This window comes from Vicugna pacos, chromosome 1 (genome assembly GCF_048564905.1).
Source record: "Vicugna pacos chromosome 1, VicPac4, whole genome shotgun sequence".
In the NCBI taxonomy this organism is placed as follows: Eukaryota; Metazoa; Chordata; class Mammalia; order Artiodactyla; family Camelidae; genus Vicugna; species Vicugna pacos.
The window spans coordinates 94,758,079-94,783,182 of record NC_132987.1 but is presented as its reverse complement, the minus strand read 5'-3'; the positions used below and the strand labels follow the sequence as shown (position 1 = coordinate 94,783,182).

The window sequence follows — 25,104 nt, the reverse complement described above, 5'->3', positions numbered from 1 at the left end:
AACTTGTATGTCGAGCCTTTTGACAGGGTCTTCCTACTGTCGAGCCACCACTAGATTCTTGGTTATCAAGTTAATAAACAAGCCAACAAACAGATGGGTAAAAACAATGGTATGAGGACCCAGATGTGACAAAATACATCATTATAACAACTGTGGTAAAATATGAGACAAGTACTAGCAATCCTAACGCCACACTATCTTTCAAATAAATTCCTTTCCTTTGCTCCGAGTCTACAGACACTATCTTATTTAACCTACATTACTGCTTGCTTAGATCGTGATTAGCAATTCCCCATCTCCAGTTTCTCTCTTCACACAAATTGCTGCCAAATGGTCTGCCCCTGTCACTGCCAGTCATTGCCTGAATTATTCAACTTGATAACTGAATGAGGACCTAAATGAAATGACAATGTGATATAGTTTCATAATTGTTGACTGAAGTAGACAGACAGTGCCATGAAGAGATCTACATCTTTCCATCATTATTTCTACTATTTCATTTCAAGTGTTAACTACATTCACCACTTTGAAATATCTACCCTTCCCTACTCTTGTAACTGTCATGAGCTTTTCCATGTGTGTCATTGCTCAAAGTCTTCCTTGGGCTATTATCATTACTTCCTATAAAAGACTATCACATACTCTGAGATCTCTGAGACTTAACTGCTTCTTCCACAACACCATCCCCACACTCTTCCCACAGAAAACCTAGAAAAAAAGAAATATATGACCTCTCTGGACTTCTAAAATAATTTATTGATTGTTTTCTAATGGAAGAGAGGTATCATTAAATTTAGTATACGGTGGAATACATCTGTAAAGAAAATTAAATACGGGTCAGTAACGTCTTATTTCTACATAGTACTTTACAAAAGTAAGAAAAGGTGAATTGAAAACATGAAAAAGGATGGTTAACAGACAATAAACCATTTTAAAAGAAGTTATATTTATCAAAATAGGTCACATATTCACAGATACACTAGGTATTCAGTTTTGATTCCTTATAAACACTGGCTGAACATGTATTAAATATCAGGCACCTGTGTTAGGCACTGGAATTACAGACATGATGACTTTCCGAAAGAGTTTTCACAAGACCAAGAGTTTTCATAAGACTGGTTGGTGATAGCTGGTATTAAAGATCAAGATAATTTTCCTCAGGAAAACATTAAGGTACATTTTATATTTGATGTAAAGGTAGTTTTCGGAAATAGTTTAATGGGAAATAGAATCTGCTATGAAAAATATTTGGACACCAATCGGTCTTAACTCGTAAATCTGAATCCTAGAAGGCTGCTCTGTTAATGAATGTGAGATATTTGTACCTCTCATTTGAGAGTGGAGGGTTAATGACTATCTTTTTAAACTCTTAAAAGGAAAAAAAAAAGTAAATATAAAGGTATCTAAAATAAATATACTTTAAATATAAAGACGCCGACACTAACATATTAAAATGATTGTATATGTTTCAGATGAAGATAAAAATAATTTTAATTCTTTAATATCTAAAGGTCATTTATGACTATTCCAGATAAGGAAAAAGCCTCAGACAAAAATAGTTTTAGTTAATACAGCACGTATAATCATATGGAATGGTAGATATGTTCTAGAAAAAAAGCTTTATTGTTAATAATTGTCATTATAAATAAATTAAAATTTCTGCTACAGGACTTCATACAACATCGCATTACTTATTCGTTACACCACACTCCTTTCTTAAAAAAAAGAGTTCATGAGGATCAATTCCATATTTTGAAGAGTCTCCCACAAGACAGAAAAGTGATGTATTGAAATTGAAGTAGTTTTCAATTTAAGTAGAATAAATTGAAGACACATCTTGTTTAAAAAAAATCTAAAACCAAGTAATATAAAGTAGACTAAAGTCTCAAAGTTTCATTGGTAGAAACACTGATAATCAGACAAGAACTCCCTAGATGATGAAACTATTTTACTTGAAATGAAAGGAAAGATCAATGTAACAATTTTAAGTTTCATGTATTAAATAATTGCTTTTTTTTTCTTTGGTACCCACTTTTGATTTGTGCTGTCGTTAATTGTTTGTAGTAATTTGTCATATGTAATATCACTGCTTCAAACTGCCATAAATACATATCAATAAACTAACTTTTTTGATGTTTGATAGATAAAATTAAAATATACAGAAAACACAATACAAGTTTAAAATATACTCTGATTGACAGTAAAAAAATTCAGCACATAAAGTATTAGCACAAGTATTAGAAAGACTTAAAAGTTATGACCAAATGTAAGTAGGTAGAGAGTGTGAAACAATACAGAGTATCAAAATGGTATTATAATTGTTTTTCTTAATTCTTATTAAAAATTCATTCCAGGAACTTAGGATCCATTGCTGTATTCCTGGAAGATATTTAGAAGGCAAAAGACCTACAGCAAGTAACTGTTCTCTATCCAGAGATAAACCAGGAAATCGTATCACCTAGTGTGAGATTTTGGGCTTTTGAGAAATGATGGATAGAAAAAAAGGGTACACAAATAATAAATACTACAAGAAGGAGAGTGTCATTCCTGCATTTCATTTCAGTGAACTAAATGCCAACAATGTGAAAATACATATTAATTCTGACTCCTTTAACAATAGTCTTCCTATTTATATATGCCAACCACTACACTTTGTATAGGACGGTTTTAACACACTAAATTCAATTTTAATAATAACTCCTAGTTAGAGGACTCAGAAAACCAGAGGGATTTTAGTACTAAATCTAAATTAGCATAACCATTTAACAAACTTCTTAATTTATCACATTTATCACCAAGAAGGGAATTGTCAATTATGCATATACGAAATTATATCATTACAGTGCAGCTTTGGGATAGTTAATCATGAACCTTCAGTAATCATGAATAACTAGTGAACATTTGGCAATCCGAGAGCAATAACTTAAACAAGAAAGGTAATCGCATCAGAACAAGAGAGGTTTCAGAGAAGCTCTCAGGCAATGATCCATGCCATCTCTAATGATTCAACCAGAAAAGAAAAAACAAATACATAAATAGACAGATGCGTATTAATATTCAATTATTTTCTGTGCTGAAGGTCTCATGGTGAAAGGACCTGTCCACTGATTAGGATATTTTACTTTCTAACCACTGGCATTTTCCCTTTTAACAATGGAATAATGACAAATAATTAGTGTACACTATCTCCTAATAGGAAAGCAGTGAATTCTAAACAACGTGCCACCCATACAAGGTAGCTGCACTACAGTCAGGGTATAATTTCATTTGTGCAATTACCAACAACATAGAGATTGTTTAAATACTGTATGCTGACAAAATGTTCTATATTAAACAGGGGTCAGAGGGTAGAGATCATTATGGCTTTACCTCAGCTACTGTTATAGAATCTGGATACAGTATGTGAACCAGATGATTTGCCAACATGAGATAAGTCAAGGCATCTTCATCTACTTGTAGTCCAAAATATTCATGGTAATCACCCGAAAAACTTTGACCTAGAGAACAGAAAATCAATATGGATGCATTATATTAACATGTAAGTCTTAACTCTGCACAAATGCCTCCACCAATTAGTTGGCTGATATCAGTTTTGTTATCATGGCAAAGTGTAATGAGCCTCCCTACCACGTAATCTTATCAGCAACTATATGATTTAATTGAGGAAAGCACTCCATATCGACATTCAAAGTTCAAACAATCCTGCAATTCAATTTTTGTTTTACAAAAGCAAACAAAAACACTGAGACTTAAAATTTTAATTCAATTTGAACTGAATTTTACAGCAGAAAAATAAAGTGATATCAGAGATTTATAAATTTCAAACTTTAGATACTTCTTTTTTGTTACATTAAGAGATGTTAGTTAGCTAATAGTACATAACTCTGAAGGAAAGCAAACATGAAAACTTTCATAAAATTGAGACATAATGTTTATATTATTTAAATATGGCTCCAATTTATGCAATATGGATTTTCTTTGATGACAAGGACAGTTTAACATCCCCCCACTTCCTTCTACCTCCTCTTCCCCCACCTCCTAATTTTGATTGCTTATAGTATATTTTGCTTATTGGGGTTATACTATTTACTTTCTATTCCTTCAGTTGTTTACTCTTATTTTTAATTAAGGCTAACTAGTGCTCAATGCCTGCCTTTCCCCCTTGATTTCCTATATCTAAGTTTTTTATTTTGACCTCCTTTTTTTGTCCAGTTTGCTGGATTCCATCACTGAAAGATATTTTCAAGTACAATTATGGAAGTTTTATTCCTCAAGTTCTTTCAGATTTATCCCTCAATGGTAATTCAACCATCACATTCTCAAATCACACTTTGTTTCCTTAAGAATTTTGTAGACATTGCTGTAGCAATAGAGTAGTATGAGCCCAACAATTTTTTTTGCATCCATGCAGATAAATTGCTTTTTCTTCTTAGATATTACCTGATGAGTTTCTCTTTATCATTGAATTTTGTAAGTTAAATACTCTATATTAATTGTGAGGGTTTTTTTCTGGTATTTTTTTTTTGTTCTTTTGCTATGCAGTTTCAGTGGCTTCCTTCTTTTTTTCCCCTCTCATCTCAAACGAGGAAAACATGGTAAGTAACTCGCAATATTTTTCTTTACCATTTCTTGAGCTCTCTACCCATGAAAAGCATATCCCATATCCCTGGACTTTAGTTCATCTCCCCAACTCCACTATTCCTTGGAAAACATCTAGCTTTCAGCAGAGGGAGGTTCTGCAAGGACATGTAGGCGCTTCATCCTAGGAGAGGATCTTTCTTGAATTTTATCATGCTTGCCACTTTCATCCCTTAAATCGGTTTCTCTCCAAAGTGGAGGATATCAATGAAATCTGTTATGTTTTATAGATTGAATTTCTTTCCTAAGAACATTTCATGGGGACAGCATCACAATGAAGAGCAGATAACAGAACACTTTGAATTTAGCATCTTTCCTTGGTAGCCACTTTTTAAGATTTATAGTCTAAAATCCCTTTTTAGATTGCTTGTTACTGGTAAACTATTTGGCCATTAAAATATGATAATTGTTCTCCATGTTATCTATTGAAGGATTAGGATTCTGTGATCCCACTTCTTTGTACGGGTTTTAAAACTGCAGATCTCTGATCTATATTTTTAATTATAAATCAATTTACATTTAACTGAGCACATCTATATTTAAAATATACATATTTTCTTCCGTGTTTACTATGCAAAGGAACCCATACATTACCAAATGTTCTCATTTATTATTTTTGTTACTTATTTTTCATTACAACTGTTGTCATGTTCCCATTCTCAGGGTGCTACAATAAACGGTATCCTTAAAAAACATCTTAAAAGAATGCTACATATTAAAGATAGCATATTATAAAGCAGATACATTTCAAATAAAATTATCTTTTATTTACTTATAAAATGTATTTATACCCAATCTCTTGCCAAAAACGAATCAAAAGTGACTAGAGAAAAGACAAACAATGGAACTAATTAAAATCAACCTAACAATAATGTTTATTGGAGCCATGTAACTGAACCCCAAACCTGGTTGTAATCTTCCAGTAAAAAGTAAAATAAAATAATTATAATCAGTCAGTATAATCATATCCATAGTATATCAGGTTACCTACCTATTCCATGGTGATGATAGAGCATGGATGTAACACCATCAAAACGAAATCCATCAAAGCTATATTCTTCCAACCACCACCTTATGTTTGACAGAAGGAATCTTAAAACTTCCCAGCTAAAATATTAGAGAAATATACATTTAAGCACAATGTCTATAGTGTTTTCCTTAATTGTTATACACCCTTTGCTAAGAGTGTTAATTAAATCAAAATCTCTATCTTAGGAATCATGATGTACAAAGAAATATATCATATAAAAACCCAGAAAATTGCTAACATTCACCTCATTTGTTTGATAAAATTCATTCTAAAAGGAAAATTTATTAAATTTCTTTAGCCTCAAAATTACTCAGTATCTGGGAAAAACTAAGAAAAAAATGTGTAACTCTGTTTCTTGTTCAGTGCTCTATCCTCAGCAAACATACACTGATTACTACATAGTAGTGTTTACAAAAAAAAAATCTGTTACTTATCTTTGAATTTTCAAGATTTTTCATGTAATATAACCAGTGACATAGTTTCGCCTTTTAGGAAATATAATTTCATTATCAGTAGAAAACTACCCTCAGCCTTTAGTGTTTCTCGCCTGAAAATATTTTCTTATTCTACAATTTCAAACAGATATAGCTCAGAATAAAAAGTAAAAGAAAAAAATACATTTAAAATCAACTATAAAATAAGCAATATAACATTCACTAGACTATTGCTTTGTGAAGGTTAAAAAAAAGAGATCTAATTACTAAAAAAATACATATTTAATAAAGTAAAAAGTTCTACAAGTTAAAAAGTCCTTATCCATAAAAACAGAAAGAAAACAAGGAACTATTATAACTCAGTTAAAAACACCACACGCAACAAGACTATTTTGGACAATTGAAAAGAGGGCATCATGAGTTAGTATTTTCTTTGGTCATACAGTTATGGTTGAGTTCTCTATCTCATTATAACTGTGGTTTTAAGACTTTAATACCTCATTTAGTTTAATGACAAAACAGTAATAGTGTACACAATTCTTTAACCCATTTGAAATTTATGTATTTTTTTTTAACCTTCCATACATTAAAGCAATCTGACATAAGTGGAGATTAAGTCATCACAATCAGCTTCAGAATTATAAATCGAAACCTTGGGGAAAGATGAGTGTTGTTGGTAATTAACTGCTTTAAGTAAAGTTACTTTGAGTTTTGAAGAGTTACTGAAAGCTAAAAATAGGAATGAAAAAACAGATATCCAAGCAATCAAGTAGATAAGAAAGGGAGCCAAGAGGTTCTAGATTGTTGGGTCCAAGCCAAGATGAAGGTAGAATTTGCTAATGTTGCCATTAAGGCATATTCACTTAGGATTTAAAGACAAAATATTCTGTTTAACAAAAAGAAATGAATACAAAGAGGCATTCTACAAGATCAAAATCACTCCATTTTGTAAGGGGATTTCTAATATCTATACTTTTTTGAAATTTTTTTAAATTAACAAATTTTATTTTTTTAGAGCAGTTTTGGGTTCACTGCAAAATTGAAAGGAAGCACGTCTATACTTTTTTTTTTAACAAGGTTTCAATATGGGTATTTCAGAATGAAGACAGGAATAAATTTGCATATCAATAATCTTTGGTAAACAATATTTTTAAAAAGATACATTTTTCTAACTTGTCTATTTGATTGGTAATGTGTATTTTATTTCTGAAAGGTAAAATGAAAGTTGTTTATTGCCCAAAATACTCCCAAGCAGGAACAAAATGTGTTTAAAAACTAAATATCTTGGGTGTAGACGTGTAAAGATACAGATACTTAAACCACAGATCACAAACTGGCCCTGGGCCTGACTGACAGGCACCACTGTTCTGTTTAGCTTGCACAGGACAGTTGACTCTTCAACAACATGGGTTCGAACCACACAGGTCCACTTATACAAGAATTTTTTTTCAATAAATATACAGTCAACCCTCTATATTCTCGGATTTTGCATCCCTGGATACAGAGGGCCCACCAAATTCACCACACTATGCTGTTTCATATAAAGAACTTGAGCACCTGTGGATTTGGCATACAGTGGGGCTACTGGAACAAATCACCTGCAGATACTGAGGGACAACTGTACTTGAAATTTTTCAATTTCTGTAGATGGAACACATACTTTCTGGTTCCTTCCAGTCCCTGCCACTCCACATTCTTATACCAACCCTATTGACTCATTCATATCACCAGCCTGGCTGGTGGACATTTGCTGTCAACTTCTAACATAAATGTCACAGACTGATTGTTTTCCAGGTAGACACAAGTTCAAATGTGAAAACTGTGTCCTAATATCTACAAAGACAAAAGAAAAGAAGAAAAAAAGCTACTGATGCTACAATTCGATAAAAAGCAAAAAAGGAGGTGATGTGAATTTAATAACTGAAAAGAAAGTATTGCCCAATATCACAGAGTTGATTAAGGGAAGAGTTACTAAATGTCCCACTGATTCCAGTTACTGCAGTACTGAATCTATTTCCTTCCTGACCAAAAGGAGTTACAACACTGCATTTAATATAATTGGCTGTAACTATGTGAGTAGATAGACTATCAGTATGAATCAACAGAAAAAGAATTTCTTTTGATAATCAGCAAAGAAACATTAATGAAAATGGAGCATATAATTAAAAAGTTCAACTGGGTTTAAAAAACATTAAATTCTATTCTTTGGACCTCTAAAATGCTCTTAACATAAAGTGTAAACAGCATAAACAATTCTTTAATAAATCACCACAAGATTAAACTGATAGAAATAAATCATATTTGTAGTGCTTCCAAAATAATTTATTTTATTATATTTTATGAATCATTAATAAAATATAAAATAGATATGTTGTCTATAGAGACAGAAGATACAGCTGACCTTTGAATAAAATGAGTGTGAACTGAGTAGGTCCACTAATACATGGATTTTATTTTTCAATAAATATAGTATCTGTATTTTTATTTTACATATCTTTAAATAAGTGTGGGGGAAAGTTTGTGTTTACTTAGAGATCACAATATATGGAATCAAAATAACTAGGGTTTGAGTCCTGATTCTATCCAAAATATTTCAGCTTCCTGCTCTTGGGTGAGTCATTCATCCGTTTCTTTGCTTTTGAGGCAGAGATAGCAGGATGTGGGTTTCAATTGTGCAGGGGTAGGTGCACCTAAACTCCAAGTTGTTCAAGGGTCAACTGTACACAAAACTTTACAGGAGAGCAAACAATCTAGAATTAAAATAGTAAAGAAATAAAATCTGTAATTTTAAAATTTATTTTTAATAATTTATTCTTATTTTATTTTATTTTTTGGAGGGAGAGGAGGTAATTAGGTTATTTATTTATTTATTTTTAATGGAGGTACTGGGGATTGAACCCAGGACCTTGTGCATGTTAAGCACACACTCTACCACTGAATGTTTTATTTTTTAACAAAATATTAAGAACTACAATCAGGAAAAAAAAATCAGATCTAAAATTTTAAAGGTAGAAGCAGCAAATGGAAAGTAAAAGTTAAAAGTATTACTTCATTGGTTATACATTTCTTCTAAAACTAGATTATTAAAAAGAGTTCAGTAAAAAAATAAACTTAAAAGGATAATATTTTATAAATAATTAACCTTTGTTTAAGAAAAAAATAAACTACCAGTGCAGGAAACAGGGGGAAAGACAGACTCAAAACAATGTTCCCAGTATTTCTGTTGTCCAAATTTTGTGTCTCTTACCATCTTAGCATGATAAATCTAAGACAGACTGATTCACTCATTGTAAACTCAGGGTACTGATGAAACTAATTTTAAAACACAGATGGCTTGCATTCAAGTCACAAAATCAGGGCTTCGAGACCAAACAAGACAGAGAACCATTAAGACTGAGGTCTGAGCCTATAAATAACCAGACTATATACATGAGTACTTGTATATGGACACAATCCAGAACTCATAAAGTTGAAAAACAGTAGGTCATGGAGGGTTTACACTGTCATTAGAGAGAAGATGCAGCTTTCTTTTTTTCTTTTTCTTACACTATGTAAACATCCAACTTAATGTTGACAACGTATTTGATTATTATATAAATATATTTACCCCAGGTCAATGAACTTAAATTACAAGAGGAAAGCTGTGCCGAGGGTCCTCCAGATCACCTCCAGGTTCAGTGAGTCACTGGAAAGACTTACAGGACTTAGCATAGAGTTTATTACATACAGTAAAAGGACAAAAAGCAAAATCAGCAAAGGAAAGGGCACGTGGGGCAGAGTCTGTATTCTAGGAGTAAGCTTCCTAGAGTCCTCCTCTCCTGATGGAGTCGCATTTAACTCCTCTGGCAACAAACTGTCACACTTGTGAAATGTTGTGCACCAGAGAAGCTCATTAGTGACTCAGTTCTCAGCAAATGTATTGGGGGCTGGTGGAATCTTACTATATAATCTTATGCTAAAAATCTAAACATAAAGGATCTCCAGCTGAAGCACTCTGTTCTGTACCATTCAGCAGTCATGTGGACAATGAAATTATTAAGCTTATAAATGGATGAACTAGTTCACTGAATCTAAGATTTGCCTCTTGAATAGAACACCAGAACAAGCGTAAGGAATATACATACCAGTGAAAATATAGATTTCTCGAAGATGTCTATTACTATTTCTACTGTCATAATTTTCAAACTCAGCACCATAAATTGCATTTTTCCTTCTTTGAGGGGGCTGAGAAGGCTTATGATGTATTCTAAATTATGACTGAATTACAAATAATACTCAGTGTGCTCTGTAGTAATAAATGAAGTGAATCATCTCAATTGAATGGTTTGCCTTGAGTCAAAGTAGGAAAATGTCTGGCAAAGGGTACAATAAAAAAGGCAATTTACTTTTTCAACTTCAAAATGTCATCAGACAGCCCATAACACAGTTGATATATCTAGTTGATTAGAGTCTCATAAAAATATAGAGCAGAATTTAAGAGCACAGTTTTACTCTGGGGTGCATCAGCAGGCAAGGTGGGGCTTTCACTAAGATTATTCCACTGACAAGACGCTTTTAAAGTCTATCCTTAGAAACCACAAAGCAGCCTAGTTTCCAAACAACTGGAGGAGTCGGATGCTAACTTTCAGAAGGTGATGCTAAAAAATATATACCTTAGTGGCTAGCTTGAATGTGTTTGAGAAGTAACCTATATTTTAGTTATGAGCTTTATATTCTAAACTAATTAACACATAAATTAGAAATAAATACTATGTCTTCCATACTGCCTAAGATCAACTGATTAGCTTACTCACATATTTTTATGAGGCAAAAGCAAAATTCCTAATATCCAGAAAAAGTTTATGAAATGCAGCTAACTTTCCTGTGAATCATAAACCATTAAAAATGTTTAAATCACAGATGTCTGATATAGAAACTGAATACATCCATGGATAATATATACATTTAAGGATTTCTGGCAATCAAAATAATCAGGATTCTAATTGGTTTGGATGTCTGAAATATTCAACCTGTAATCAAGTAATGAGGATTTATTAAAGAAATTTTGTCACACACAGATAATTCCAATATTAAGGTTTTTAGGAAATATCCCAGAAATCAAAAACTGTTGAGTGTCTCACATTTTGCCAATGAACTTTGAAATGAAATAAAACATAGCCAAATTTTCTTGACAAGCAAGTATAATCTGATGTAACAACATTTATTAGATAAAGTTTTATAATTCAAAACTATTTTCCTAATGTTGTGTTTATTTGTAGTCCTGAATAACTTCTAGGATTTTCAAAACGAGCAATTCAGTTCACTGGACGTTACTAGACCTACTAATATTGTATACTAATAAATAGGAGACGTGATTAAGCAGTGGCTAAGTATCAAAAATATGAAGAAAGATTATATATTCCTCTTAGCTATTCCACAGTCTTTGAAGCCAAAATGGCTATTAAATAGTACATTATAAAATCTGAAAGCAAAAATTACATGTTTTGATCTGGATATTTCAACTGAGGCAGTAGATTGACCTTGAACAAAGAACATACACTGAGATTCTTTTTTCTTATGTAGAAAAGGTATAGCATATCAAATACAAGAATCTTAAATCACAATGAAAATAATATTTTTTTAAGGAAGATATTTTAAAATGTCATCATTGAAAAGCAGGTAATATCTAACTATCTAATCTATTTTTTTAAGTAAAAAAAAACTTCATCTATCAACTTAACTTTAATTAAATTAACCAATAAAGGGAAAATGCTGTATTTTTGCTTTTTAATTTGTCAACAGAAATTAAGCTTTGTCAGCCAATTGGTATTGAAAAAAATTTAAAAGATCAAAAAGTGATTATTCATATCTAATACAACATAGTATCATCTATAATAAAATGTATCTGGGTTTTTAGACACAGAATTATATTGAGGCTACTGTATATATTAATTTCAAATAAAATTAGGTAGCAAGTAACATACAACTCTAATGAGATAAATTATAAATTCAGCTACTAAAAATATGTAATAATATGAATTTCAGAGTATAGGTTTTTATTATAAAATATGACTTTGAAGTTTTCTTTTCTATATCACATTACTTTTTGGATTTCAACCTGCACAACTTTATTTCATTTAAATTTACTATTTAATCATATTATATCTACTGAGCTCTGCTTATCTATATTCATTAATACAATTATGAATTTTCTTTCCCTAAGGCCTAAATTATAGCTAGCTTATTAAATATTGAATGAAAATTACCTCTATTTGTATTATCTATAAGTCTAATCGGGTATTCTCTAGGAAATAAATAGAAAAAGAAATAGCATATTGTACCTTTATGTGATAAATGCTGCCAATTATACTTTAACCAAAAAAAAAAAAATACTGGACTTGAGAAATTTTCAAGTCTCTTTTTTTCTCTAAATTTATATTTTTAACAACTTGCTCAAGTAAGATTAGAAAAAGGTAAACTTCAAGGGGAGTGTGGTTGTATCTGTACACATGTATGTGTCAGGAAGAGGGGTGGAGTGGTAAAGGACCAGCAGTGAAAGCAAAAGTGAAAGTTTTCAGTCTGATACCAAAAAAAAGAGACAATTCTAAAATAATTACCCACTCTGATAATTATTGCCTTGAGTGATTTAGATTAAAATTAATACATTTTCATATCATTTATTTTTAAGTTGATTTATATTTCTTTGTTTCCTCACACAGATTTTTACTAAAGCATTAATGGCTATAAAATATAGTATTAAAATTTGGGCAAAACTTGGAAACATCTTTTTCAAACTAGAGAAGCCAAAAAGTTGAGCAGTCCAAGGTCCAGAAAGTAGAAAGCCAAGCTAAGTCATCCCCTATAATGAAACATAGGTGAAGTACTATGTGAAATTATTACATATCTCATCGGAACAAAGCGTTACTTTTCTCCAGAATAAATCACTACAGCTTAGCTAATTACTATGCATACAAATAGGCATATAGATACACATTCATGTTTTTAAACAAGGTTAAAAATACTACCTTATCTATAGAATGAAGATAATTACTAGTCCAGATTAAAACTGATAGTGACTTAAACATATATAGATATTTATTATTGGCAAATATTAAACCATAATAGGTAATCAGCTTTTAAAAGCTTATTTTACAGAGTAACTATTCATATATTTCTCCTTTTTTATTTTTACCCTTCTGATGGACTTATTTCTAATAGATTAACTAATATTTAAGTAAACTGTCATACTACTTCTAATATAGAAAAATACATTCATGATCTTGATAATTTTCCATCATCTTATTAAAATTTATAATTAGATACATAATGTTTATTTACTTATATTTAGTCAGCTTCATTTCAAAAGATGATTTGAGGCAACTTAAAGATAAATACATCTAAACAGCACCAAAAGTAAATGAGAAACATACAGGTGAAGGCGAATAAAGATCTTGTAGATAAACAGGAGGTATAAAGCATCTGGGAATTAATGTTTCTTTCAAGTCCAAAATAATTATTTTATAAACTATAGTGACTATAAGAGGATTTTCCTTGGCTATCACCCCCAAATAATGAATATTTTAAGACAACATTCAAGGAAAATATGATTATAGTTTATATAAAGCTAGAGATATTTAGACTACTAAGGAAGTTGTTTTTAACATGCAAAAATGTATGTAGAGACCAGAAATGGAGAAGTAGTCCAGGGAGGAGATGAACTGAGGAATGAATATCAGTTGCACAGGGATAGAGGCAAGGCTGGGTTAAAAAAAGAGAGATACCCAGTTCCTCAGGAAATGGTGTGTGTGTTGGAGGGGGGATGAGGAAAACTCTATGGAGGGCTGCTGTTAATCACATTTAAATTTCAATTATCAATCCTTCAGCAGTTTTCACCAACCTTGCTAAATAATATATGTCTCTTTAATGTGTATTTGTACACAGCCCTACAAACAAAGGGGGTTAGCATTTAGTGGGCTGGCTGGAGTATAGAATAGATTATATGGATGTTATATAGGAAAGAAAAAGAAATTCAAATTCATTGAGTGTTGATGGCTTCCAGATCCCACATATTACAGCCTCTTTCCCAACCAAGTCTCAGCTTTTCTGGACTCCTGCCCCAGCTACTGGCCTCTCAACCAGTCTCTGCTCTTTCTGTCAGTCTTGAGAATCCACTCCTTCTCTCTCTCGCTCTCTGTGGCTCCTTCATCCTTAGACTAGCCATGTGATTTCTTCTTTTGTTTCCTCCTTCTTGTTCCTTTTCTAACCTCTTCTCCTCTCTCCCTTTTCTCTCTTGTCAGCCTCTCTTCCTTTTAAATCATCACTGATGGGGCAAAAGAGAAAGCCTGGGAAACTAAACTAGCTGTTACTTGAAGTTTGTTAAATAAAAATTAAATGTTTAATAATTTTGAAAAAAAAATAAAGGTATCAGGTGCCCTGGTTTGATGCATTTTATGAGAAAATTATGTGAGACTTCACTTAATGAAAATCAAGGAGGCATTTTTAACACACACACACACACACACATATTAACACACATATAGCACTGAGCTTGGGGGAGGGGTGAAGAAAACTACCCAATTTTGCAAAAATTGGTATAAAAAAAAAACCTCCCTGAACCTCAGAGTGATGATTTTTGAAAAGATGGTACTAGGCTATTTGTTCCTCTTCTAATTTTGTATTTCCTAATCTTTTTTAAAAATTAAAGTGAAAGATTAATTCAAGATAAAAAATTTTCTGAGTTTTGGGATACAGAGTAATTTGAATCACTTCACTATATGCTAAGATCTAAAAGTTCACCACATCAAATAATGTATTTTAGGCATTAATGGAATTCTAGATGACATGGAAAGATAAAAACACATACTGAAATACAAAGCCATGCAGCCCATCCTCCCCCCCAAAAAGTCACATATAAGAATTATTGGTCATTCCTCTCCTATCCAAACTCTACCTATTACTCAAATCTCAGTATAAGCATCACAAAATTTTCCTGAAAATTCCTTACATTAGCGCTATGTGAAAGACAACAGGAGATAAACTGGTTCATACAGTTGGTCCTCCCAATATAACTATAAACATCTATGTGGTAGGAACCATGTCCGATACATTTTTTTAAATTAATTTTAAATAAATTGACCTGAACTGAATTAATAAGGTACATAGAAAGTTAAGAAACTCAAATAAAGCCAATATTAACTCTGAAGCAGTTAAAAACAAAACTAATATACATTGCGTAAGAAATTTTGTTTTCAGAGTCATTGCAATAGGAAATGGAAATTACGAACAACAAAACTCTTGACTACATTGGAATAAGTGCAACTTAAAGATTACAGTACTTTGGAAACCTACAAAAGTGGCTAGGCAATTCGTATGATGTACATAGGCTCTTAGAAGGTTATTTTCACAAAGAAAACTAAGTAAGAAATTATCTTTTTGAAATACTCAGATTAGATTATCCTCTTTCTTTTTCCCCACAGTTTACAATTCCTGTTTAGGGGCCTTTCACAACATGTTTACCACTATGAAATGTAAAATCATTAAACTCTTCACTAATCCTATTTCCTTATTAATGCATGAATTCGTTTACTGTAGGTTTTAACACATGTGGGCATTCATCCGAACATATACCCAAATTAAAAAAAAAGGTAATATATCCAGCCTCTAGTTAGAGTAAATTCAGATTGGCCTGCATGTGTAGTCTACATTGGAATAAGAATGCTTATGATTAAATATTGAAAATTTCCCCAAATGTTACATAAATCTCTGGTGATGACAACAAAAGAAAGAAACCACAAAAACATCAGTATCCTTAAGGAATCATCAGCTTCTTTTTGTTTGCTCCAGTTATAAATTTTGCATTTGCACATTGCTGCCTAGATTTTCAAAGGGTTCTGCAATGATTAATTTAACAATCTACCCATATTGCTGTAATATAGCTGAGAACTTTTACATATATATATAATTTATAATATCCATATCAAGGACAGCTTCCTGGGCAAAAGAAAACTTCCAACATCCAGAACTGTTAGTGCAGAAATGGGGAAGCATCACCAAAGTATGACTACTCAAAAGCTGACTTCTCAAGCTTAGGTGCCTTTCCCCCAAGGATATACAGAAAGACACACAAACCAATGGTGTGTCTTCATGAGAGTCAATTTGATTTGATGATTAGGAGGTAAACAAAACAAATTTTTAAAAATTCTAAAAACCGCAAATATGTATTGAATTATTAAATGCCGGACCTTATATGAAGTTCTTTGTGTGAATTATTCCATGGAATTCTCACAAGAATCCTCAGATGTATGCACATGGTAAGGGTTGGCAAATTTATTTATAAAGGGCCAGATATAAATATTTTAAGGCTCTGTGGGCCACACACAGTCGCAGCCTGTGTTGCAATGACTCAGCTCTGCTGTTGTTGGGTCTAAGAGGTCACAGACAATGTGTAAAGGAATAAGTATGACTGTATTTTAATAAAACTTTATTTACAAAAACAGACAGCAGCCAGATTTGGCCCACAGGACATTATATAACTCCTGCAACTGAAATTCACATATGCCCAGTGTTCATATGTAACGTTCAAAGGGCCGCACAGCTGGCCAGTGATGAAGTCAGAATCTGAACTCAGGTTTCTTATTGCAGAATCAAAGCAGCCTGCTACTATTCATTTTCACCTCTTGACAGCAATTTGAAGAGCAATTTGTGGTAAAATAAACACAAATCTATTCAGAAGTAAAAGGCAAAGTGACAAATTTATGAGAGATTAAAACAACAGATGAAACTTCACATCTGCAATGGATGCCGGTCCTGGGAAATAAAAGTTTGGGTTCCTCAGAGTATTAGATACGTGGTGAAAATTCTGAGGGGACTTTAGCTTGTGCTTACAAAATTAACTTTTTAAAAGAGCTCCAAAATAATCTTAAATGTCCATGGTGTGTTTCAGGATTCTTTTTTCATAAGTAAAGATAGAGGAAAAATTGCCAAAGTCACCTACCCAGAGTTATACACAGTTATCAATGCCGAGGCACTTTGCAAATGTACAGTGTGTCGTCAGGTTGAGGTTAATGACCCACATTCAGGCCAAAATCCTGCCCAGTCAGGGCAACCTGGCCCTGTTAAGTAAGTCCCATCTCACCTGGGATAAAATCCAATCTACAGTTCTGGTTATAAGGTCTAAAATGACCTACCACCCATTTAATACTGTGACTTGCTACCTTCCACTAAGTGCCAGTACAGTGGCCTTCTGTCTGCTCCTCAAGCACAATCAGGTCATCTCAGCTATAAGGACTTCACACCTCTGCCTGGAATTCTCTGCTTGAGTCAGACTCCAGCTCAAACGTCTAGCAGATTTTAATCTAATATGACCTCTGAGAGGCCTTCTCTGGACACCCACGGATCATATGTAAGAAACTATCTCTAAAGCAAGCAATGTTATAATCGTGGTGCATCTACAGTTAGTTTTATATTAGCCCCTCGAGTCCCTTAGAATTAAGTCTGTCACTTTTAGCAAAATTAGTTTTTGTTGCTAAAAATCTCTAAATTGGGTACCTGTTGAATATCAGCATGTCACTATTCATACAACTGCCAAGGTCTTCTGGATCAGTGGTCAGCTGTCCCATGCCAGACCATTATTTCCACACTAAGAGGGACTCTGCAAGCTAAGGGCTACAGTCTTCTCTATTATACACAGATTATGGGTTATGTCGCATTAAAAACAAAAAACAAAACAAAAAAACCCTTGCACAGTATGAAAAAAGTAAGAAGAGGCACTATCTAGTTAAATCGACTGTGCTTCTTCCACTGAAAATAGTTCTTGAGAGAGATTTTATTTGAGAAATATAAATTCTACATGTTACCCTTTGATTAAATCAGGTAGTTAGAAAAGCTGCTTATTGGAGCTATACCATCTTCTCCCTTTCAGAAAAGTCCTCTCACAGTACACTGTCAATACCTTTTTCAGCCTGCACTGAAGACCACTGAATAGGTTTGTGACATTGGCACGTAGAACTGTCATTGTGAACAACTACATTACTCAACGGCCCCCAAACAATGAGCTACACAAGATAACTGTCAGAGTCAGGCTATGTCTGTTGACTCCTGAAGATGGTTTCCTCTCCCCTTTGGCTGCTGGCAGTTTGCATGCTGGGGAGATAAGGAACAGAAAACTACCTTTTACTGAGGGTCTTTAATAGGTCAAATGCTTTATCCATATAATCATATCTAATTTTTCTTTACACTTATACTGAGGGTTATCATTCTCTAATGACAGGTGAGGAAGCTCAAAACAAGAGATGTTAAGCGATTTTCCAAAATCACCTGAACAGATAAGTGAAGGATTAGGGCGCTAGCAGACATCTCACTCCCCCTGCCCCCCACCAACTCCAAAGTATCACTCAAAGCCAAGAAACTTTAAAGTCAGATTTCATCCAGACACAGTAAATATACAAATAATTATAGCCCACACCTTTCTCTGCCCCCCAAATTAGTTTATAATTTTTGTTCCCTAGGTATTTTGAGGTTTTGCTGTCTCTTGTTATGTTTCCTATTTTGATATATTAGTGAAGTTCACAAAATTTTGGCTGTATCACAAGAAGCTCATGGAACTTGTAGCAATATGCCAGTTCACTAGCCATTTTAACTTGCCTTTGTTAGGGCCCTCTTGCTCACAAATGCTTTTTTAAAAGTATTAATTACCATCACAATTCATTTCATTGCTAATACTGTTGATTACTAATGGTCAAACCTACTTTGGAAAGACTTATAATATGAGAATACTTTAATGCAGTTGTTAGAGACTGTAAACATATAAACTGCTCACAACAGAGCCTCAAAGAGCTCAAATTTGGCACCCGACTTATCATTAACATAAATATGTCACTCAAATTCATTTGCTGTCAGTTACATGAGGGATAAATGAGGAAAAAGGAGTATAAAAAATTAATAAAGAGGTAAATGTCAGCAGAGAATGAATAGGCATATACACAAACATAAAGATCCAGAAAATAGTGGATATACACAAAAATTAGTATTGCTTTGAAGTATAAATTCTTCTTATCATAATCTACTGATTTTTTCCAACTGTTATGTGTCCCATGTTACATATCTGGCCCACTGGCTCCAAATGTGCCTTCTTTTCACTGGAGCAACAGCAATACTAAGCCAGCAAAAGCAAGTCTGTACATGATCCTTCCCCATCTTTCCATCACCATCCGAGGATGTTAATAGCTTGACCTTTGATAGAGCAAGTGAATCAAAGAATAATTTCAAAGATCCTTTGTTTCATAGACACTTGTTAGTCTTTGACAACAGTTTATTTTATGAAAACTGTGTCCCTTTTAAACATGAAAGGAGGAATATCTAGTTGAAGACAAATGCATTTTTGTGAATATTTGCAACGTTTACAGATAAAAGGCCTACATTTGCTTCTCATAATTCATAAACACTTCATAAGGAAAGGCCTCTTTGAAGGTTTATGATCAGATTGAAACAAGAAAGAAAATGTGATTTTGATTAATCAGGGTCGCCCATACATTTATACCATGATTTTTAAGAGACAAAAGTTTGAAAGTGGCCCAGCAACCTCTGAAGGACTGTCATCACAATGGCTGACTGAAGAAAAATAAAACAGCTCTCCAAACCTCTGATGCGTCTTGATTAACTCTTGTGACTGCAGGTGGCTCCTCCTGAAAAGAAATGCACCACTTTCCTCTTCAGCAGTGACAGCTGTGTCCCACTGTGGGCCAGAGGTGACCAGGGGCTTTCCAGTTCAGTTTTATATTTCTGAAGAACTAGACTGAGGGCATTGACAAGTTCCCAATTAAAAACATAAACGTGGTCTCCTTTCCCTCCTTTAACATAGATTTCCACTCACTAAGTATAGCGGGAGATTTAATCTAGTGACCTTCTTTTGGAATCCAATTTAAATTTAAATGATAGATTTTAAGATTTTTGACTAGATATATATTGAGGCTTAAAAAAAAACAGTAACCTTCACAACATACTCAAGGAAGAATAAATGAGGTTAAGACGAACAAAAAAAGAAAAAAGACAAAAAAACCGATGTCACTAAAGAGTGAGTGATTTTTTCCCCTTATTACCTTGTATACACATCATTTACAAGTCTAGAAGACAAAACAGAACCAAATCTTGATACACTAGGAGTATTTTGACAAAACTGCACTTCTGAGGTATAAAGTCTATAGAAAACAACAGGATACAATGCATCTCTATACTGGGCAATGGCTAAGAAATTTCTGACTAAAATGTAATATATAGTCAGAACCCATCTGGTATATTACATTTAGAATTCCAAATTTAATAAGGAGATAGACAAAATCAAGTTTGCTAATAAATAAAAACTCAAAACAATGTAATGCAATAGGAAAAACAATTGGGGAGAAAATGGAAACACAAACTCTGGAAATAGAAACAGCCCCAGGGTTTAATACTCAAAGGCACGATATGCAGAAAAGTGATTGGATCTGTTTTGTGAGTGTCCATGGGTTACAAATTGGTAGACAGATTTTTAACCCAATGTAACAAAGACTTTTTTAATGGAGAGACCTGTCCAAATATGGAATGGGCTACCCCAAGAGATGGGTTTCACACTAGTGAAGACATCTAAGGAAAAGCAGAATCAGGGATGCTGAAGAAAAGATTAAAGATTAAACCATGTTACTGAGGTCTCTTCAAAGTCTTGAGTCTATAAAATTTTCTAGGAAAAGAAATGTGTACAATGAGACAGCTCCCAGATTGATAAAGAGCCTCTCAGAGTAAACTAATTACTAACATACAACAAATAATATTAGCTAGCAACAGAAACAAATGTAACTAAGATATAGTTTATAAGTGCTTCTTTGATGTTCAGTTAGGGAATAATACCCAAGTACAATTAACGTGACAAGTTTGAATTGTCAAAACCAAGATGTACTGAAGGAATCTGAGTAAAACCTCAAGAAAAATAATATACTGAGAAAAGAACAATGATCTGTGTTACGCCTAGTAAAAGCAAACATTATTACTAATGATACGCATTCATCAGTACTAATGCAGCACTGATAAGAAGATACAAACACTAGTTGGTAAACCCAAACATTCCATTTATTACAGGAGTAGTAGCACCTGTTAGGCAGGAATGCTCCATAAAATGTTTACCTTACCAAGATTACGTATCTTCTAAGACCATGCAACATTTATAGTGTTAATTATATGCTCATTTAAAATTCCTTAAAATTACTTATTTGAATTCAAACTCTTGGGAACAAAACAAAGGTGACTTGCTTACTAAACCCAAGGATCCCAACTAGCTTTTAAGGCATATACACCAGCGGGCAGGGCAGAGCTCAAGTGGTAGAGCACATGCCTAGCACACCTGAGGTCCTGGCTTCAATCCCCAGCACCTCCACTGAAAAATCAAATCAATAAAGAAGTCTAATTACCTCCCCACTGCAAAAAATAAAAAAAAAAAATTAAGGCATATACTTCAACTAATGTTATTAGGCACTATTTTTTAATATATTTCTTTTATATCCTTTCTCTTATGAATTTATTGTGAGTGTGACACCTATGGCTCAAACTAACCTAGGGGGAAATACTTTTGAACTCTAAAGTTGAGGATCAGCTCTGAGCCACAGTGATTTTAGTTAGCACTGATGTTCTAAGACTGCATGAGCAGCGGATGTCCTGATTTGACTAAATTTAAACAAGTTATTTTTAAAAAACTGATCTGAAAAGTTATTACCTATGTCAATATGCTTTTGAAAATGAAGACTATTGTCAAATGCCCATGAGAGGTAATAGTTAAATAACTATCAACATTTTCATATGTTTTCTTTGACCATTTTGTTTCTTACGTAAAAAGGATTTTAAAAAGTTTACTGAAACTTTTGATTTTGAGATAATTGTAAATTACCATGCAGTTGCAAGAAAAAATACAGAGAGATCCTGTGTATATTTTACTTGGTTTCCCCAAATGGTAATATTTGAAAAGCTATGGTACAACATTCAAGCCAAGGTACTGGCATTGATACGGTCAAGATACACAAGTACATCACCAGCAGCTCTCCTGATGCCCTTTTATAACCACACCCACTTTCCTCTTGCCTTCTCACCACTATCCTTAATCCCTGGTGACCACTACTCTGTTCTGTTTTTTTATTTTGTCATTACAAGAATGATACATAAGAGTAATTGAACCATGTCTATGTCCTTTTTTGAGACAGGTTTTTTCCTATCAGCATAATCCTCTGGGAATTCATCCAAGTTGTTGTGCAAATCAATATACTTTTCATTGCTAAGTAGTACTCCATGGTACCAGTGTACCAAAATTTGTCTAACAATTTATCTATTGAAGCACACATGGCTTGCTTCTAGTTATCAGCTATTATGAATAAGCTGCTATGAACATTCATGTAGATGACTTTATGTGAGGAGAAAGAATTTAAATTCTTTGGGGAAAATACCCAAGCGTGTGACTGCTGGGCTGTTAGGCTGGTTTTACAACTAATCACCCTGTTAACATTTTACATTCCCATCACGAATGATCCAGTCTCCCTGCATCGTCACGAGCATTTCGTGTAGTCACTATGTTTTATTTTAGTCATTTCAATAGGTGTGGCAATATCTCACTCTAGCTTTAGTTTGCATTTCTCTAATGACTAACAACATCAAATATATTTTATTTCATCTGCCTATTAGCCATCTATATATATATTGTTCATGTCTTCTGAACATCTTCTGTGTCTTTTGTTTTGTGTTTTTGTGTGTATGTTTTTTTTTTTTTAATGTGGAGTTTTGAGGCATCTTTGTATACAGTTGACCCTGAACAACACGGGTTTGAACTTGTGGGTTCAATAATATGGGGTATTTTTCAATAGTGAATACTACTGGACTGCACAGTCTGTGGTTGGTTGAATCTGCTGCTACAGAGTAAACTCAGATACCGAAGGTGGACTGTAAGTTATACACAGATTTAACTCCTGCCTTGTTCAAGCATCAACTGTATTCCAGATTTGAGACCTTTGTTGGATATATGGCCTACAAACATTTTTTTCCTTGAAAAAGTCTTTCCCCAGAAAAGTCTGTAGTTTTTCTTTTCATCATCTTAACAAGGTCTTTATAGCATAATTTAAAAAAATTCAATTTATAATTTTTCCCTTGCATTGACTGTGCTTTTGGTGTTGAGTTTAAGAACTCTTTGACTACTCCTACACTCTGAACTTTTTTCTAAAAATTGCCCAGTTTTACATTTTACATTATTAGTTCATGATCTGTTTTAAGTTAATGCTTACATAAGGTTTGAAATTTAAGTTGAGGTTAATTTTTTGCCTATGGATGTGTAACTGCTCCAACATCATGAGTTGGAAAGGCTTCTTCCATTGAAATGCTTTTCTACTTTTGTCAAAAAATAGTTGGGCATATTTGCGTAGGCCTATTTCTGAGTTCTCTATTCTGTTTCATCAATTCGTGTCTGCCTCTCCACTGATACCACATAGTTTTGATTACTGTAGCTACGTATAATAAGTCTTAAAATCAGAGAATGATTCCTATGACTTTCTCTTTTACAAGACTGTCTTAGCTATTCTAAAATAATTGCTTTGCCTTTCCATATAATTTAAAAATAATCTCTATGTCTATATCTATAAAAAATCTTACTGCAATTGTGAGAGGAACTGCCTTAAACAAACCACTATTTATTTGAGGAAAAATGACATTTTTACTACATTAAGTCTTCTAATTTAAGACCACTGTTTGCATCTTCATTTATTTGGATCTTTTCTTCCATTGGTTTTTTGTAGTTTTTAGCATACAGTCTTGTTTATATTTTATTATATTTATACCTTATTATTTCTTTTGAGAGAGACAAAAAGGGAGGCAGCAAGGAAGAGAGGAAGTGAAAAGTGGAATGGGGGGCACAATTAAAAATGGCATCCTTTTTTTATTTTAATGATCACATGTTCATTGCCAGTACACAGATATAACTGATTTTCATATATTTTTCTTGCATCTTGTAATCTTGTTAAACTTACTTCTTAGATGTTGGGATTTTATTAATTGTTTGTTTGAATTCCTTGGGATTTTCTATATAGGTAATCATACCATCCACAAATAGAGACAATTTTATTTCTTCTATTCCAACCTTGTGTCCTTTATTTCCCATTTTAGCTTTATTTCATTGGCTGAAACTTACAGCACTATGTTAAATGGAAATGGTGAGAGGACACATCTTTGCCTTGTTCTCAAACTTAGGGCAAAAGCATTTAGCTTTTAACTATTAAATATATTATTAGATGTGGTTTTTTAGTAGATACTCTTAGTCAAGTTCTGGAAGTCCTCCTCTATTCCTATTATTCTGAGCTGTTTTATTTTAAATGGATATTTAATTTTGTACAATACTTCTTTGGTATCAACAAATATAATGCTGGGCTTTTTCCCCCTTCTTCAGCCTGTTAATATGATGCGTTATGTTAACTGATTTTTAAATCCTTAACAAGCCTCACATCTCAGGAAAAAACCCTGCTTGGTTCTGGTATATAATTCTTTTCATGAATCAGTGCATTACATTTGCTAATATTTTGTTAAGAAACTTTCTGTCTACATTCAAAAGGTATAATGAGTGGTAATTTTCCTTTTATAATACGTCTCTATCTCATACTGGTATCAGGGCAATACTGGCTTCATAAAATGAACTGTGATGTGTTCCTTCTTTTCCCATTTTCTGGAAAAGATTGTGTAAAGTCAGTGTTAATTATTGAAATGTTCTATAGGCTTATCCATTGAAAACATCTGTACCTGAAAAAAAAAAAAGTAAAAACTTTGTATCACTTTTAAACCAGTGCAGTCAATAGATTTTTAGAACTGGTTTTAGAAGAATTCAAATCAGTGAAACATAGAATGAGATCATCTACATGTTATGTCAAGGTAGGTCAAATGGAAACACTATTTCATACATCCTGGTCTAAAAGTTAGGAGATATGAGATGGAGCCACAATAAAGTATCATGGAATCATTACTGTCCAAGTGTTT

At 33.0% G+C, this 25,104-nt stretch overlaps 1 protein-coding gene across 2 annotated transcripts in view; it reads right to left on the bottom strand.

The window, feature by feature from the left end:
* Positions 1-25,104, bottom strand: part of GBE1 (1,4-alpha-glucan branching enzyme 1) — a 234,317-nt gene that overhangs the window by 71,699 nt on the left and 137,514 nt on the right. For both annotated transcript variants that reach the window (XM_072967491.1, XM_072967496.1), the window contains 2 exons: positions 5,630-5,745; positions 3,370-3,497 (listed from right to left, as the gene is read on the bottom strand). In XM_072967491.1, coding sequence (XP_072823592.1) covers positions 3,370-3,497; positions 5,630-5,745 — 244 coding nt within the window. The remainder of the gene's footprint in view (positions 1-3,369; positions 3,498-5,629; positions 5,746-25,104) is intronic.